The 15,887-nt window shown below is 37.6% G+C and overlaps 2 protein-coding genes across 2 annotated transcripts in view; one reads left to right on the top strand and one right to left on the bottom strand.

Annotated features, from left to right (window-relative positions):
* Positions 1-2,441: 2,441 nt before the first annotated feature.
* LOC123554782 (uncharacterized) lies at positions 2,442-9,855 on the bottom strand. Its single transcript, XM_045345129.2, has 2 exons — positions 9,730-9,855; positions 2,442-4,218 (listed from the first exon to the last, which is right to left on the bottom strand). Exon 2 carries the CDS (start codon positions 4,199-4,201, stop codon positions 3,239-3,241), a length of 963 nt encoding a protein of 320 aa, XP_045201064.1. The 5' UTR covers positions 4,202-4,218; positions 9,730-9,855; the 3' UTR covers positions 2,442-3,238.
* LOC123554783 (uncharacterized) overlaps positions 9,738-15,887 on the top strand; it is a 24,954-nt gene continuing 18,804 nt past the window's right edge. The window contains exon 1 of the mRNA XM_045345130.2: positions 9,738-9,845. The gene's annotated coding sequence lies outside the window, so the exon portion shown is untranslated. The remainder of the gene's footprint in view (positions 9,846-15,887) is intronic.

Below are 15,887 nucleotides of genomic sequence, written 5' to 3'. Positions count from 1 at the left end.
CATCTTTGTTGTTATTTAGTCCATAAAACAGCACATTTTGTACTACATGTAATATATACTTCCTCCACCAAATTTGTATAGTACGTCACGAGAGCTTATGAACATTTCGTCTCTTATGGGCAGGAAACACACAGGACAAGGCTGAAAATAAGATATGTCTGAAACTTCCTCGTGCTTCAGTTAAGATTTCTCGTTCACTGAATGAAATCGTTGTCTGAAGCTTTGAAAATGTTACCTGTTCAGTGTAACTTTAAAGGGCTAGAAAACGAGATAATTTCCCAGCGTTTGCACTTTCCATCGGCTCAATGACTGAGCCAAGAGAAAGTTGTTAGTTTCTTATTATCTGAAAACCATATATAACATCGACAATAGTTGGGTGTTTTGATGTTTTATGCACACCAGATGGTAAAGGAAACATTGCAAAGGACATCGTTGTAGGCTGAATATTTGAGCCGCGCCATGAGAAAAACAACATAGTGCGTTTGCGACCAGCATGGATCCAGACCAGCCTGCGCATCCGCGCAGTCTGGTCAGGATCCATGCTGTTCGCTAACAGTTTCTCCAATTTCAATAGGCTTTGAAAGCGGACAGCATGGATCCTGACCAGACTGCGCGGATGCGCGAGCTGGCCTGGATCCATGCTGGTCGCAAACGCACTGTGTTGGTTTTCTCATGGCACGGCTCATTTGTTAGTCATACATGATACAGTCACATGAACATACTGGAAAGGGTGGAGAATATGACAATTACGGGGTTCCTCAAAGACCCCTTCGCCTTGTAGATCGGTATTTAAAGACAATAGTATATGAACCGATAATGCGAGGTAAAGTCGCGAAGGTAAAATGTGAAAGCGTGATGACATTATGTGGAGACGCGCTGTTGCATAATATTATCGCACTATCTTTCCAAAAAAAAAGCGTAATTACGACATTACGATGTGCGGACACGAAATGAGAAAGAGCAGAACTGAGATATGATTCAAAGCTAGGATTCGTTGGTGCGATAATACGATGAGAAAACACGATGCACATGTGCGATTATGCGATACGATGGCCCGATGATACGATGCGAAAACGCAAAAATACGATGCAAAGGTGCGATAATACGATCTGAAGGTGCAACAATACGATGCAAAGGTGCGATAATACGATGCAAAGCTGCGATAATACGATGTGAAGATGCAAAAATACGATGCGATGGCGCGATAATATGATGCAAAGGCGCGATATGATGCGAAAGCGTGATAAAATGATGCAGATGTGCGGAAATACGATGCGAAGGTGCGATAATAAGATTCAAAGGCGCAATAAAACGATGCGATGGCCCGAAAATACGATGCAAAAATGAAAAAATATTATTCAAAGGCGCGATAATGCAATACGAAGGCGCGATAATACGATACGCCGGTGCAATAATACGATGCGAAGGTGCCATAACACGATATGGTGGCCTAATGATACGATGTGAAAACAATAAAAAATGCGAAGGCGAGGGATACGATGCGAAGATGCAAAGATATTATGTGAAGGTGCAATATTACAACACGAAGGTGCGATAATACGATACGAAAGCGCGATAATACAATGCAAAGGTGCGACAATTTGATTCAAAAACGCAAAAACACGATACAGAAGAGCGACGTTGGTAAGATCTTCGTACCGTATTACCGTGTAAGCCTTTACCAAATCTACACGGCAAAGGGGCAATGTCCCTGACGGAACACAACAGACAAAATTTTAACATGGTCCATTAGCAGATCAAACATTTAGTAATTTCCTAAAACATTGCCGAGTTTAGACTCCGGCTTTTAACTTCTTGCATTAGTATTTAGACAGGAAACTATATACGTACTAGTATTAGGCATAGCTAGGTCTGTTTTCTTAAGACCTGCCTTGGATTTGTTTGTTTCTAAAAGATGGTATCTAAAATAAAAACTGGCTGTCTATGGTTAAAGCTCAGGGATTCGAAGCATATACTGAGTTCGTTGAGAAGAGGAAATTCAACACTTTTCTTCACCATATGATCTTTTGTACATTGTTGTCAAGGATACGTTAACCACTTTCAACATTATCTTGTGTCAAATATTATTAGGATGTGTTAACTACTGTCAACATATCTCGTGTAACAGGTAGTTACGGATACATTAACCACTGTCAACATATCTCGTGTCAATACGTCATATCTCGTCAGTTTTATCAGGATACGTTAACCACTGTCAACATATCTCGTGTCAATACGTCATATCTCGTCAGTTTTATCAGGAAACTTTAACCACTGTCAACATATCTCGTATCAATGGTTGTTGCGGATACTTCTAGATACTTTTACCTCTTTCAACATAGGATAAGTTAACCATTGTCAACAATTATCTCGTGTCAAAGCTTGTTACGGATACGAACCACTGTCAACATATGTTGTGTCATTCAGATAGAGCAAAACAGTAACATTTTACATTTATTTATTACCTAAAATTTAAAACAACAAAATAAATTCCTCAAAACTATGAGACTGTTTACCCTATATATCTACATTAATAAATGTTAAAAATCCGAGAATATTGCACTAATATCTACTAGTAATAAGTTTAATCAAGCAAGAGTATTAGGTTAGAAGTTAGAAGAAATTGAAAATAAAGCTAAACGTGTATACCAGTGTTTGTTTTATAATTTGAGCAAAAACAAGCAATTACAAGTACACAGTCTTTATTATATGAATATGATTGTATGATTGTACTTGGTGTAATGAGCAAATGATTCTGTCGCAAGAATTACTTGTCTTTGCTGTGTGTCAGAAGATAAAATAAAGTTGAGAATTTCCCCTTTCAAACAAAGAAAATTGACATTCATTGTCTATGTAACCACAATCTATGAAACAATCCGAGAACTAAAGCGCTTAATATCATCCTGGCGTTTGAGACAGGCTACATACAGGAGTCACGAGTTTAAACTTTGGCGGTGATATCAAACACAGCTGAGCTATTAAAATGAATTTGCATGTATCTACTAAGCATGATATTGCTGCGAAACATAGATTCCTATGACAGCTGTAATTCACCGGCAATAAGGCAGCAAGGTTGTAAAGAATGTACAGTATGTGACCCTTCCAGACACGAATCTGTGTCGTCTGTACAGTCGCACATCTATCTAGATTGTAAAAATGTTCAACTGTTTCGCTCCGCCCAGCGTATAAAGCACTTAATCAACCAGGAAACTCATTTTTATTATTAAAACGTCTCTGACTAGTAGACTTTCATAGCTGACGCTGATCTGGTTCCCGCTTTGGCAACTGTCTGATGTTTACCTTGTTCTGCAAACAGTTTGGCCATTTGACCTCTGCTTGCCCTCAGAATGTGTTTCGCAGCCTTGCTATTAGCCCTTGGTGGTGGCTTAGGGTCTTGTGGTAAACGACTTCCTTCATGCATCAGACGAGACATTCTCCCACCTTTGTCGAGACTGGCATTTTCCCCACCTTCCCCACGAACTTTCTGAGCTGGCTGTTCATCAAGTGGTAATTTACCATATTTCCCCATTAGCGTCCCCATATACCCTCTTCCCTTTTCCGCGTTATCTGATGCTTCCGGTTTAACACGAGGCATGTGTTCAGCGCGTGACGAATTAGAACCGTAACTGTAGATAGTTTTATTCATCTGTCCACCTCGGTCAAGTTCAGCGTTTGCTAATGCCTCGACCTTGACCCGAGGCACAGAACGTGCTGAGTTTGGAAGCTTTTTGGGATCGTGTAATAAACTGTTCATTCTTCCGCCGCAATGTTGCTCTGCTGTTTCTGCTGCTTCCGGTTTAACACGTGTTGCTCGTGGGGTATCACCCGGTAATCTGCCGTAAGAATTGAACAATGCCGATGTCGCTTTGCCTTGGTGTCCCTCTGCTATTGGTCTTGCCTCGTCTTTAACTCTTGGCACCGCTGGCTCGTCATTTCGAGGCGTGGCCTGTCCATATAAAAGTTTATTAGCAGTTCCGTTGCGACCTAACTCGTAATTGTTTCTCGCTTCGCTTCCAGGGCAACGAGGCTCTCGAGCTGAGTCCGGAATATACCTTGGTGTTGATGCGAACAAATCGAGAGAACCATGACCTCTGTTGGCAAACTCCTCCGCTTCTGGCTTCACTCGAGCGTTTGGGCGAGGGGTTTCTGCTTCTCCTCCAGGGTTGTATCCAGGATAAGGCCTAGGTTTACAATCAATCATTGCAGAGGTTTTCTCACCTGAAAAAAAAGACAACGAATTTTATTCATCCTTTTTTAAACAATAGTTATATCTTCTTTGAGCTGTGTACAACATCACCATTATCTGAAACAGTCACAGAAGCGGGACCTATACGGACAGCATTTTGATACACGTGTCCCAAGTTTACTCATCGTTACTATTAAAGGTACACTGTATATATAGGCTGTTATTTTTACGAATAGACTAACAAACATTACAGATTTCCTTCTAACTGAAAGGAAAACTGATATGTGTCTATTAAATAATGGGGGAAAAAAAAGATGATATTTGAAACAAGCAGTTGTTAAACATATCTACCAGATCTGTCATCATGCCGAATCTTAATTGTCACAAATATGACATGCCAAAGTTTTAACATGCCTAGGGATTTGCATGTTATGCCAGAAATAATATATGATATTAAATCAGTATCAACTTCTCTACCTAGCCTAGTTCATTTTGCGTTCCTGTTTGACCCATCTTATTTACCGACATTTTTTTTTGTCAAACCTAAAGACTAGGTGTCCCTATGACAAGATCAACTACTTGGACAACTTCCCTGTTATGTATACTTGCCCACCCTAATAAAAGTTTAGGCTTATTAAGCTAATACAGGCATAGCAGAAGGGCTGATAAATAACTCATGTGTTATGTCTTTTCTCATTCTATTATTTTATTTTCACCTAAATTTATATGCTATAATGTACTTTCGTTATCATCTAGAAGTTACACATCTTTAAAAGTATTCTTTTTAAAAAAAAATATTGGCAATCTCGCAGTTTACAGAAAACATCCACTGGTAGGCAGTGGCTGTAATATAATGCTATTGATAACCAACAATGTTATAATTACAATTTAACTGCATGATAACTTTTTAAAAGACGTTTTACTCCGTTCAAAAACAAAACGTTGCTAACATTTTCTTGACTTTGAAATCAAAGTGGCGTTTCAGTATCTTCATTTCCTTCATTTGACTGCAAGACATTCTGCATTCTCCAATATATCACACAGGCACTCCAACATCCACTGCCAATGGACAACAATGATGTTCAAGAGATCTTTCACTACTAAAATGCACCATGCCCTGGGCTTTTAAAAGCGTGTGTGCTTTGAGGGGATGGGATGGGGGTCTTGGTAAGATATATGTATACATGCACCTACATGTTGAACAGTATGTACCATTATTATACACACTATTTTTAGCTCATCTGATTTTTTGAAAAAAAATGATGAGTTATTGTCATCACTTGAGCGGTTGTCGGCGTCGGCGTCGGCGTTGCCTGGTTAAGTTTTATGTTTAGGTCACCTTTTCTCCTAAACTATGAAAGCTATTGCTTTGAAACTTGGAATACTTGTTCACCATCATAAGCTGACCCTGTATAGCAAGAAACATAACTCCATCTTGCTTTTTGCAAGATTTATGGCCCCTTTTGTACTTAGAAAATATCAGATTTCTTGGTTAAGTTTTATGTTTAGGTCAACTTTTCTCCTAAACTATCAAAGCTATTGCTTTGAAACTTGGAATACTTGTTCACCATCATAAGCAGACCCTGTACATCAAGAAACATAACTCCATCTTGCTTTTTTGCAAGATTTATTGCCCCTTTTGGACTTAGAAAATCAGTTTTCTTGGTTAAGTTTTATGTTTTAGGTCAGCTTTATCCTAAACTATCAAAGCTATTGCTTTAAAAACTTGCAACACTTGTTCACCATCATAAGTTGACCCTGTACAGCAAGAAACATAACTCCATCCTGCTTTTTGCAAGATTTATGGCCCCTTTTGGACTTAGAAAATATCAGATTTCTTGGTTAAGTTTTATGTTTAGGTCAACTTTTTCTCTTAACTATCAGAGCTATTGGCTTGAAACTTGCAAACACTTGTTGACCATCATAAGACTGACCCTTGTACTGCAAGCAACATAAACTACAGCTGCTGTTTGCAATAATTATACCATTTCTTAGACTCCCAATAACCTTTTTTCCGCGTTATTGATGCTTCCGTTTAAACGAGCAACTTTTCGCGTACGATAGAACGTAACTGAATATTTTAATCATCTGTCCACCTCGTTCAGTTCACCTTTGCATAAGTCCGGACCTGACCCATCACAGAACTACTGATTGGAACTTTGGGATCGGTATAACTGTTCATTTTCCGCCAGCAATGTTGCTCTGCTGTTTCTAGCTGCAATCCGGTTTAACACTGTTCTGTGGTATCACCAAATCGCGTAAAAATGACAATGCATGTCGCATGCTTGCCCTCGCAATGGCTTGCCTCTGCTTTAACTCTTGCACGCTGCTCTCATTTCGGACTGCCTGTCCATATAAAATTTATTACTTCCGTTGCGCCTAACTCGTAATTGTTCTCGCTTCGTTCCAGGCAACCGACTCTTCGCGCTGATCGGAATAACTTGGTGTTAGCAAAACGAGAGAACCATTGACCTGATGGCAAACCCTCCGCTTCGCTTCACTCGAGCGTTGGGCGAGGGTTATCTGCTCACCCCAGGGTTTTTATCCAGGATAGGCACTGTTTACAATCAATCATTCAGAGGTCTCACTGAAATAAAAGACAACATTTATCAATACTTTTAAACATACAGTATATTTTTTGAGCTGTGTACAACACCATGATCTGAAACAGTCACAGAGTGACCATACGCAGCATATTGATACACTGCAGTTACTCTCGTTAAACTTTAAAGGTACACGTACTGAATATGGCTGTTAATTTTTACGAATAACTAACAAACATTATAATTCCTTCTAACTGAAAGAAACTGTTAAAATGTCATTAGATAATGGGAAAAAAAATGATAAGTTAGAAACACAGTTGTATACATTATCTACCAGATCTGTCATCATGCCGATCATAGTAAGTCACAAAATGACATCCAAATTGTAACAGCCTAGGATTTGCAGTTAGCCAATAATATATATGATTTAATCAGTACAACTCTCTACCATAGCACTAGTTCATTGCGTTCCTTTTGACCCATCTTATTTACCGACATTTTTTTATTTGTCAAACCAAAAGACTAGGTGCCCTGAACAAACAACTAACTGTACAACTTCCCTGTTCATGTATACTTGCCGCACCCTATAACAGTTTAGCTTATAAGCAAAACAGCATAGCAGAAGGGTTGAAAATACATAGTGATGTCTTCTCATTTATTTTGGGTTTTCACCTAAATTAATAATGTAAAGGTACTTCGTACATCTAGAAGTCATAATTAAAGTATTCTTTTTAAATTAAAAATATGGCAATCGCAGATTTCAGAAACATCTGTTAGCAGTGGTGAATATGACATGCAAGTAGATACCAACAATGTAAATACAATTTCCAACTGCATGATCTTCTTTAAGACTTTACTCCGTCCAAACACAAAACGTTGCTTAACATTGTTTCTGACTTTGAATCAAGTGGCGTATTCATATCTTCATTTCCTCATTGACGCAAGACATTCTGCATTCTCCAATTATACACACAGGACTCCAACCTCCACTGCCATGACAACATGATTCAAGATTCATAAAAGCCAGCCTGGCTTTTAAAAGCGTGTGTGCTTTGCAGTGAGGATGGGGTCTTGGTAAGATATATTATCTGCACCTACAATTGACAGTAGTACCATTATAGTATACACACATTTATACTCTACCATCATTACGTTCTCCCCATTATTGTTTTTGCCCTGTCCGTCTTCGCCGCATTCCGTACCACACTTGCAATATCCGAATCATAATAAAAACCATTTAGACCTTATGAACCTTCAACTTCATAGGGAAAGGCTTATGGATGTAGACACCACTTTGTGGTTTGGGGTCCCTTTAAAAGTAAGGTCACAGGCCTACATTGAATCATTTCGATCAATAACTTGATGAACCACTTGACCCAAATGTAATTCATAGAGATGACATGCCGAAAATGACCCCAGATATTGGATGACCGTTAAACTTTATGGACAGTCACAGGGACCGCAGAAATTTGTTCGACAAAAGCTTGATAACCCTACCAAAATGGTATAAAACTTCATAGAGACTGGCAGTGATAGAAACCCTTATTAATTTGTGTACATTATCAAAGGTCAATGTCACAAAAGAAAACATGGAAAGTTTCCGCCAATTTGAGACCACGTACCAGACCCTTAACTTCATAAGATAAAGGACAATACAGAGTAGAAACTAAGTTTTTTGGTCAATTGAGCAAAGTCAGGTCACAGGGCCTGAACATAATAACTGTCGATAAATCAATAACTTGAGACCACTTGACAGCAGTAATGTTGATATTCACAAGGATGATTGGACATGCAGATAGATGTCCTATTGATTTTGGACCTCGTCAAATCAAGGTTCGGCCAATTATAAAAAATTATTTTTCCAATTCATAATTGAAACAATAGGCCAGAATGTTGAAACTATTTGAATGGATGTTGACATGCCAAGTAGAACCCAATTGCATGCCATCATATTGTCCTTGACTTTCTCTCCCCATTGCTATCTTGCTTTTACTACTATGCATTCGGAGACATGCTTTTCTACAAAGCATCTTCTAGTTAATTGTTACACAAGGACATCTTTGCGAAGCTATATGTTAGCTGCTATGCTTCTACAGTGTACCTACTAGATTACTGCTACATACAGTTGCTTGAGGGTATGCAACTAATCAGATGTATTGAGTTGGTTGACATTTGTTTAAATGTGGTTTATGTAAGTAACAACTGGAAAATGAGATATAAGAATAAAAATACAATTTAGTCTGTTTGACATTTAACTGCATAGGAAAAGTTTGTTAGCTATCTCCTTTAGTAGCTTATTTTCCAATAATGTAACCAAGTCATGGATATTGTGCAATTTTTGCAAAAAGGTCAATAAATTAAATCCCTATCGACGAAAAACTCAAATCATCCAAGACGTAAAATTTATTGGCATACAGGTCCAAAAAGTCTACAATTAGCTATATGCCTAAATCTGGCTCAAATTACTGCTAGAAATGGCCCATAAACCAATAACAATTACAAAATGCAATGTCAAAAGAAAATGTCATTTCCCACCTAAATTGTATATAAGATAGAGACCACACAAAACGAGATCTATGCATCTCAATTTCAACATTCGATTGTGTGATAATCAAACTACAATAGTCATCATAATGTGTTGTCACAAGTACACAATATTTCAATGATTACGCAAACATTTGCATTTATTGAAAGAATTATTTTTCATTTAAACATTGGGAGCATAAGATATTTGCATATTTGACATATTTGCATTATGCCATTTGTTTCATATAGCTAATCTAGCTAATATATAACCTAAATTTACTATAGATCCTGGCTAATTTGTGACATTTCTGGGACCTGCTATAGTAGGCTATACCTTAAAGCACTGTACACATTGTAGGCTACAGGTCAGCTTGCACGTACTGTGGTGCAACTAATCAGACATTGATTGGAGTTCTTGACAGTGGCAAAACTTTTCCATGTAAAAACAAATGACAAAGCAGAAAATCATATTACCTTAATACGAAACACCTGTAAAGAGTAACCAATGTAAACAGGAAGTGAAAATTGACTGTGGCCTCATTCGGAATACTTCTTCCGGTTTGGCGGCTGAAAAGTGTTTCATATTTCTGGTAAATATTTATCCATTTTACATTCAATTACAGCCATGATATTGAACTGCATTTTTTGTTTTCTATTCAGCAAGCCATACAGTTGTAAATATTGGCTTTGTTTCGGACTGTAGAATCACAGATTTCTGATAAAAACATGTTGAAACGTAACTGGTTGAGAAGCGCAACTTAATTAGCTTGGATTACCTCCCATTCTTTAAAAAAAAAAGGCAGTGGCTAAACCCGGACCTCTAGACAACCCATACAGGGCAGGCTAGAGGTCCCGTAATCAAAATGAATACTGAAAAAGGTATTTACAAAGAGCTAGGCGACTACATTTTATCTTTAAAAAACAGGAGATGATTTCGAAAATTTGTTTTCGTATTTTTCTCGTTAAATACATGGAAACAGAACTATTTATTTTATAACTCTTTAATCCCTCGCAAATTCGACAAATAATTAATAGAAATAATCGGAATCTTTTATTGTTTTTCTCAGATCTGATGAATAAAAATAATAAACTGAATGTTTTCTCCCCTATTTAAGACATGGATTGTGCTCATGAATTGTTGAATTCGTTTTACTGCTTGAGTAAATAAATAATGGTGACTACCGGAAATCGCTGTTAAAATTTCATATTCAATACCGGTATGTATCGAACCCGAATGAGAGCTAATTATACATAAAATATTTACAAAATTAAAGGTAATAAAGGCAACTTTATGACAACTAATCAAAACTTTTACCTTACCAGCAATTACCTTATATGCTGGTACTGTATTACAGTTCATGATAGTACATGTATATTGATTACCGGACCTCTAGCCTGCCCTGTGCGGGTTGTCTAGTAACCGGACCTCTAGACTCCGGGTCTACAGGTCCGGTTACCGGACCCCTAGCCACTTCCTTAAAAAAAAATTGTCTTTGATGTATCTCCTTTTGGAGACGCTAGTCATTAGACTCTTGTGCCCCCTCCCGGTTACGTATCCAGCCCCTAGTTCCATGATTTAAGATGTAAAATGTATTTTAATTTTTTGCATAAATTTCTGTATGTACGTTTCTTTTACACCTTTTCACATCTGCGGATCATGTCGAATCTTATCTGATCCCTGTACAAAGAAGTGGGATAGTAGGTATATAATCCACTTCTAACAGTCTTGCTATTCAAATATAAATTTTTTTTAAGGTTAACCAACTAGTGACATGGTTAGAATGTCTGCCTAGGGATCATGAGGTCCGAGCCCCAGTACATGAGTAGGGACCTGGCATTATTCAGTTATCCCTCTACGGATTGAAGTGTGTTATATCCACCTCAAACCCCGACCACCACCCTTAAGAGTGTCTTATATCACCTCAAACACCGACCACCACCCCTAAGAGTGTCTTACATCACCTCAAACCCTGACTACCACCACTAAGAGTTAGAGTTGGGGCGATATCGTCGATGCATCGGTGAATCATGATTTTTGCTTTAACGATACGGTATCACAATACGATGCCCGGGTATCGATACAGGCCGATACTAGACCACATAATGTATTATAGTAACAATCACAAATGTCATTGTCGCCATTTTGATAAAGGGAAACTACTCTCCGCGCTTTTTGTCTACACTAAAATCTAAGATAGCCTGTTACATTCCGTAAAAGGTCGAGTGGTTTTATATTTCTTTTAAACAAAACTAGTTTCATAATAATTTAATGAAATATTAAAAAGATCACAAATATTTTGATACTTATTAACCAAAATCAAACTGTGAATACCAAAATTGAGATGTGGTGACACGCTAATTGCCGATCGAAAACAACATCCATTATTGAAAGGAGGAAGCCAATTTGCAGCAGTCTTATATGATTATAGGCAGTCAATGGTTGATAATTAGATTACTGAATAACAAACTGGATAATTATAATCATTATTTTGTTTGCTTTAAATGATTATATGTGGGGTGGGCTGGTTACGATTTATAGCATTTTTAGCTCACCTGAGCACGAAGTGCTCAAAGGTGAGCTTTAGTGATCACCCTGTGTCCGGCGTCCGTCGTCGTCCGTCCGTCCGTCGTCAACAATTTGACTGTTAACACTCTAGAGGTCACATTTTTGGCCCAATCTTAATGAAACTTGGTCAGAATGTTACCCTCCATAAAATCTTGGACGAGTTCGATATTGGGTCATCTGGGTTCAAAAACTAGGTCACCAGGTCAAATCAAAGGAAAAGCTTGTTAACACTCTAGAGGTCACAATTTTGACCCAATCTTAATGAAACTTGGTCAGAATGTTACCCTCCATAAAGTCTTGGACGAGTTCGATATTGGGTCATCTGGGGTCAAAAACTAGGTCACCAGGTCAAATCAAAGGAAAAGCTTGTTAACACTCTAGAGGTCACATTTTTGGCCCAATCTTAATGAAACTTGGTCAGAATGTTACCCTCCATAAAATCTTGGATGAGTTCGATATTGGGTCATCTGGGGTCAAAAACTAGGTCACCAGGTCAAATCAAAGGAAAAGCTTTTTAACACTCTAGAGGTCACAATTTTGGCCCAATCTTAATGAAACTTAGTCAGAATGTTATCCTTATAAAGTCTTGGATGAGTTTGATATTGGGTCATCTGGGGTCAAAAACTAGGTCACCAGGTCAAATCAAAGGAAAAGCTTGTTAACACTGTAGAGGCCGCATTTATGACTATATCTTCATGAAACTTGGTCAGAATGTTAATATTGATGATCTTAAGGTCCAGTTTGAATCTGGGTCATGTTTGATTAAAAACTAGGTCACCTGGTCAAATCAAAGGAAAAGCTAGTTAACACTGTAGAGGCCACATTTATGACCATATCTTAATGAAACTTGGTCAGAATGTTTATCTTGATGCTCTTTAGGTCAAGTTTAAACCTGGGTCAGCTTCGGTCAAAAACTAGGTCACTAGGTTAAATCAAAGGAAAAGCTTGTTAACACTAAAGAGGCCACATTTATGACTATATCGTCATGAAACTTAGTCAGAATATTAAACTTGATGATCTTTAGGTCAAGTTCGAATCTGGGTCATGTTGGGTCAAGAATTAGGTCATGGGGGCAAATCAAAGGAAAGCTTGTTAACACTCTAGAGGCCACATTTATGACTGTATCTTCATGAAACTTAGAATGTTAAACTTGATGATCTTTAGGTCAAGTTCGAATTTCAGTGTGGTCAAAAACTAGTCACTGGTCAAATCAAAAGTAAAAGCAGTATAATCACCTGTAGAGCCACAGTTATGAACATATCTGATGAAACTTGGTCAGAATGTATCTGAGACTTAGTCAATAGTCAGTGAGCGTTATCAGGGCCTTCATGCCCCTTGTTTTCATTACTGCCGAGACTTATAAACAAATTCTTCGAATAGCAAATTGTAAGTATATTAAACGCTGTGATGACAGAAAAAACTAAAAACAGTTATTTAATCAGAAAAAATTCTAACTTCCGTTTTCCATACTTCCCAGGACAGTTCGATGACATGATTTTGGAGCATTTCTGTCATTACAAAACAAATTTCTAGGCACCTTTAATGATAATTATAAAAAGCTGAATTCAAGAAAATATGACACTGTTGCAAAAGCACTCTGTGCGAACATTTTCAGGATAAAACTGTAAAAGTGTCAAACCCACCCCTTCAGGCAATTGTAAATGTGACTTGCTTAAAAAAAATTATCAACCCCTTCTGTAAATGGCAACCTAATTATAAAATGATACTTGAAAAACTTTGATATCTTTAATAATTTTGAAGGGTAAAAGATTCAGAAAAAATAATTTTCTGGAGTGCTGTAAGTCCTACAAGAGCAACAATGCATGTCCTAGTCATTGACTTGTATTGCATTATGTAATTTTATTGTTTCCGAAAATGTTACTATCAGCGAAAAAATACCCGAGTGATCCTGAATAATGTACATTGTTTATTGTTGCAGAACATCATGAACAAGTAATAATTAACAGAATATCAGAGTTTGGTCATAGTATTTAATCAGTGTAAATCTCCCTAGCATGACCCTCCCAAGTCCAAAAATGCAAGAAGCATCTGAGGCTTAAGTTGTAAACTTAGTTCAAAACGCATTCATTAATATTGATTAAGGTATCAGATACTTATCGCGACTACCCAAAGTACATGATAAACCGCGTACATTTTCAGGCGATACCCAACTCACAAGATTGATCTTATATCAACATCAACCCTGACTACCACCACTAAGAATGTCTTAACTTAAAGTTACAGATGATCAGTTACAAAATTCGAATGGTTACTTACTGCATACAGTTTTTAATCCCTTTTTATATTTTAATGCATTCCGATCTAGAAGGGACTATTAAGGATATTGCCAGCATTTTTCTTTCATGTGGTCTATAATGTGTATCAGAATGTTTGACCCAGCAATGCATGTTCATTCTGGTAGACCTGGCAACTGGACAGCCCGGTTCTACTGATCTAGCCTATCCTCTAGAGTTTTCTAGCATCCACTTACTATTGTTTATGATATGTTCAAGAACTATAAACATTTTAATTAAATTATATGCTAAGCTAATTCAAACTAATCCTGATTCAAATTCGGATACTTTGTACCAGACATTTTCTTCATCATGGAGTTTTGATGTTTATGGCACAGATTCACCACCAGAGCGGAATCATGCGTCAAAAGTCCGAGGTCAAACGTCAAGATCACCTTGGCCAAGGCATACAAAAATGAACTGTTCGGTCAGCTGTAGAATTGGATTAACTGGAACAAATCAACACCATGAACGGAGTGTCAACGCAAGAACCAGTTCGCCAAATCAAGGTCAGGTCACACTTAAGTCAAAGTCAAATTCCAAATAACTTTGTTTGGAGCATCTTCTTCAGACTGGAGGTTTTTAGTCACATTCATAAATACTAAGTTGAGGGCTCCACACTGGTGACATATCGCTGAGCGGCTCACAAGGTATAACAATTCTTGAGAAATTCCCAGCTATACTGAATAAAATAAACTTTGGTCAATTTTTCTATTATTATAATTGTTGCAAAATTCTGCATACATGTAGCCATTTCTTTGATTATCAGTATAAAGCTGGCTCATAGCTGGTGTTAGGGTCATGAAAGGTGTTGCATATTTCATTACCTCTCATGAACAGAATCAAAGCAAGTCTACTATTATAACTTTTGATTGCATTCAGTGCTTCAAAGGGATCTTTTTACATAAATAAATTGAATAATAGATGGTGATAACTCTTTGCACACAATTTTTGTAAAGCATCTTATAAGACCAATATATATGCAATTTTATGCAAATGTAAAATTTGTAAACCTATAACATTGTTTTTGTTACTCTATTTCAGAGATGGTGTCTGACTGGAATATTCCTGTCCCAACTGTGGTAACAGACAATGCTGCAAATGAAAGGAAGGCGATACAATTGTTAGGATGGGAGCGATTTGGCTGTTATGGACATCGGCTGAATTTGGCAGTGAAGCATTCACTGGATGTTCCAGAAGTCTCTCGAATACTTGGGAAATCTCGAAAGATTGTAACCCTTTTCCACCAATCTACAAATCTCAATGATTGCCTGCTTGACAAGCAGATACTTGTGTACTCTGATACACGGAACCTAATAGGACATAAGTTAATAAATGATGTCCCGACTAGGTGGAACAGTACTTTGGCAAGTTACGACGGCTCTCTGAGCAGATTGCTGCAATTCTAGCCATTGCTAGTGACGATAAGCTGAACATAAAAAACTACATGCAACAATCTTAGGTCATACTGTCTTACTTTTGAGGAACAAAATATTGTTGAAGGCTTGATCAAGTTGTTGTCACCTTTGAAAAGGCCACAACAATACTATGCGCTGAAAACAGCCCCACTATGAAACAAGGTTCTAGTTAGCATGGCCAAAATCAGAAACATTCTTGAGTTACAAAAGTCATTCAGAATCAGCTACCTTAAAAAAAGTTGTTGGAAAACTGCAAGAGAACTTACAAAGAGAACAGATTATGAAGAAATACCTGTCATGGCTGCCCTCCTGAACCCTGACACAAAGTCTCTGTCTTTTTTACCTGTTCATGAG

This window comes from Mercenaria mercenaria, chromosome 7, assembly GCF_021730395.1.
Source record: "Mercenaria mercenaria strain notata chromosome 7, MADL_Memer_1, whole genome shotgun sequence".
Classification (NCBI taxonomy): Eukaryota; Metazoa; Mollusca; class Bivalvia; order Venerida; family Veneridae; genus Mercenaria; species Mercenaria mercenaria.
This window is presented reverse-complemented; position numbering and strand designations above follow the sequence as displayed.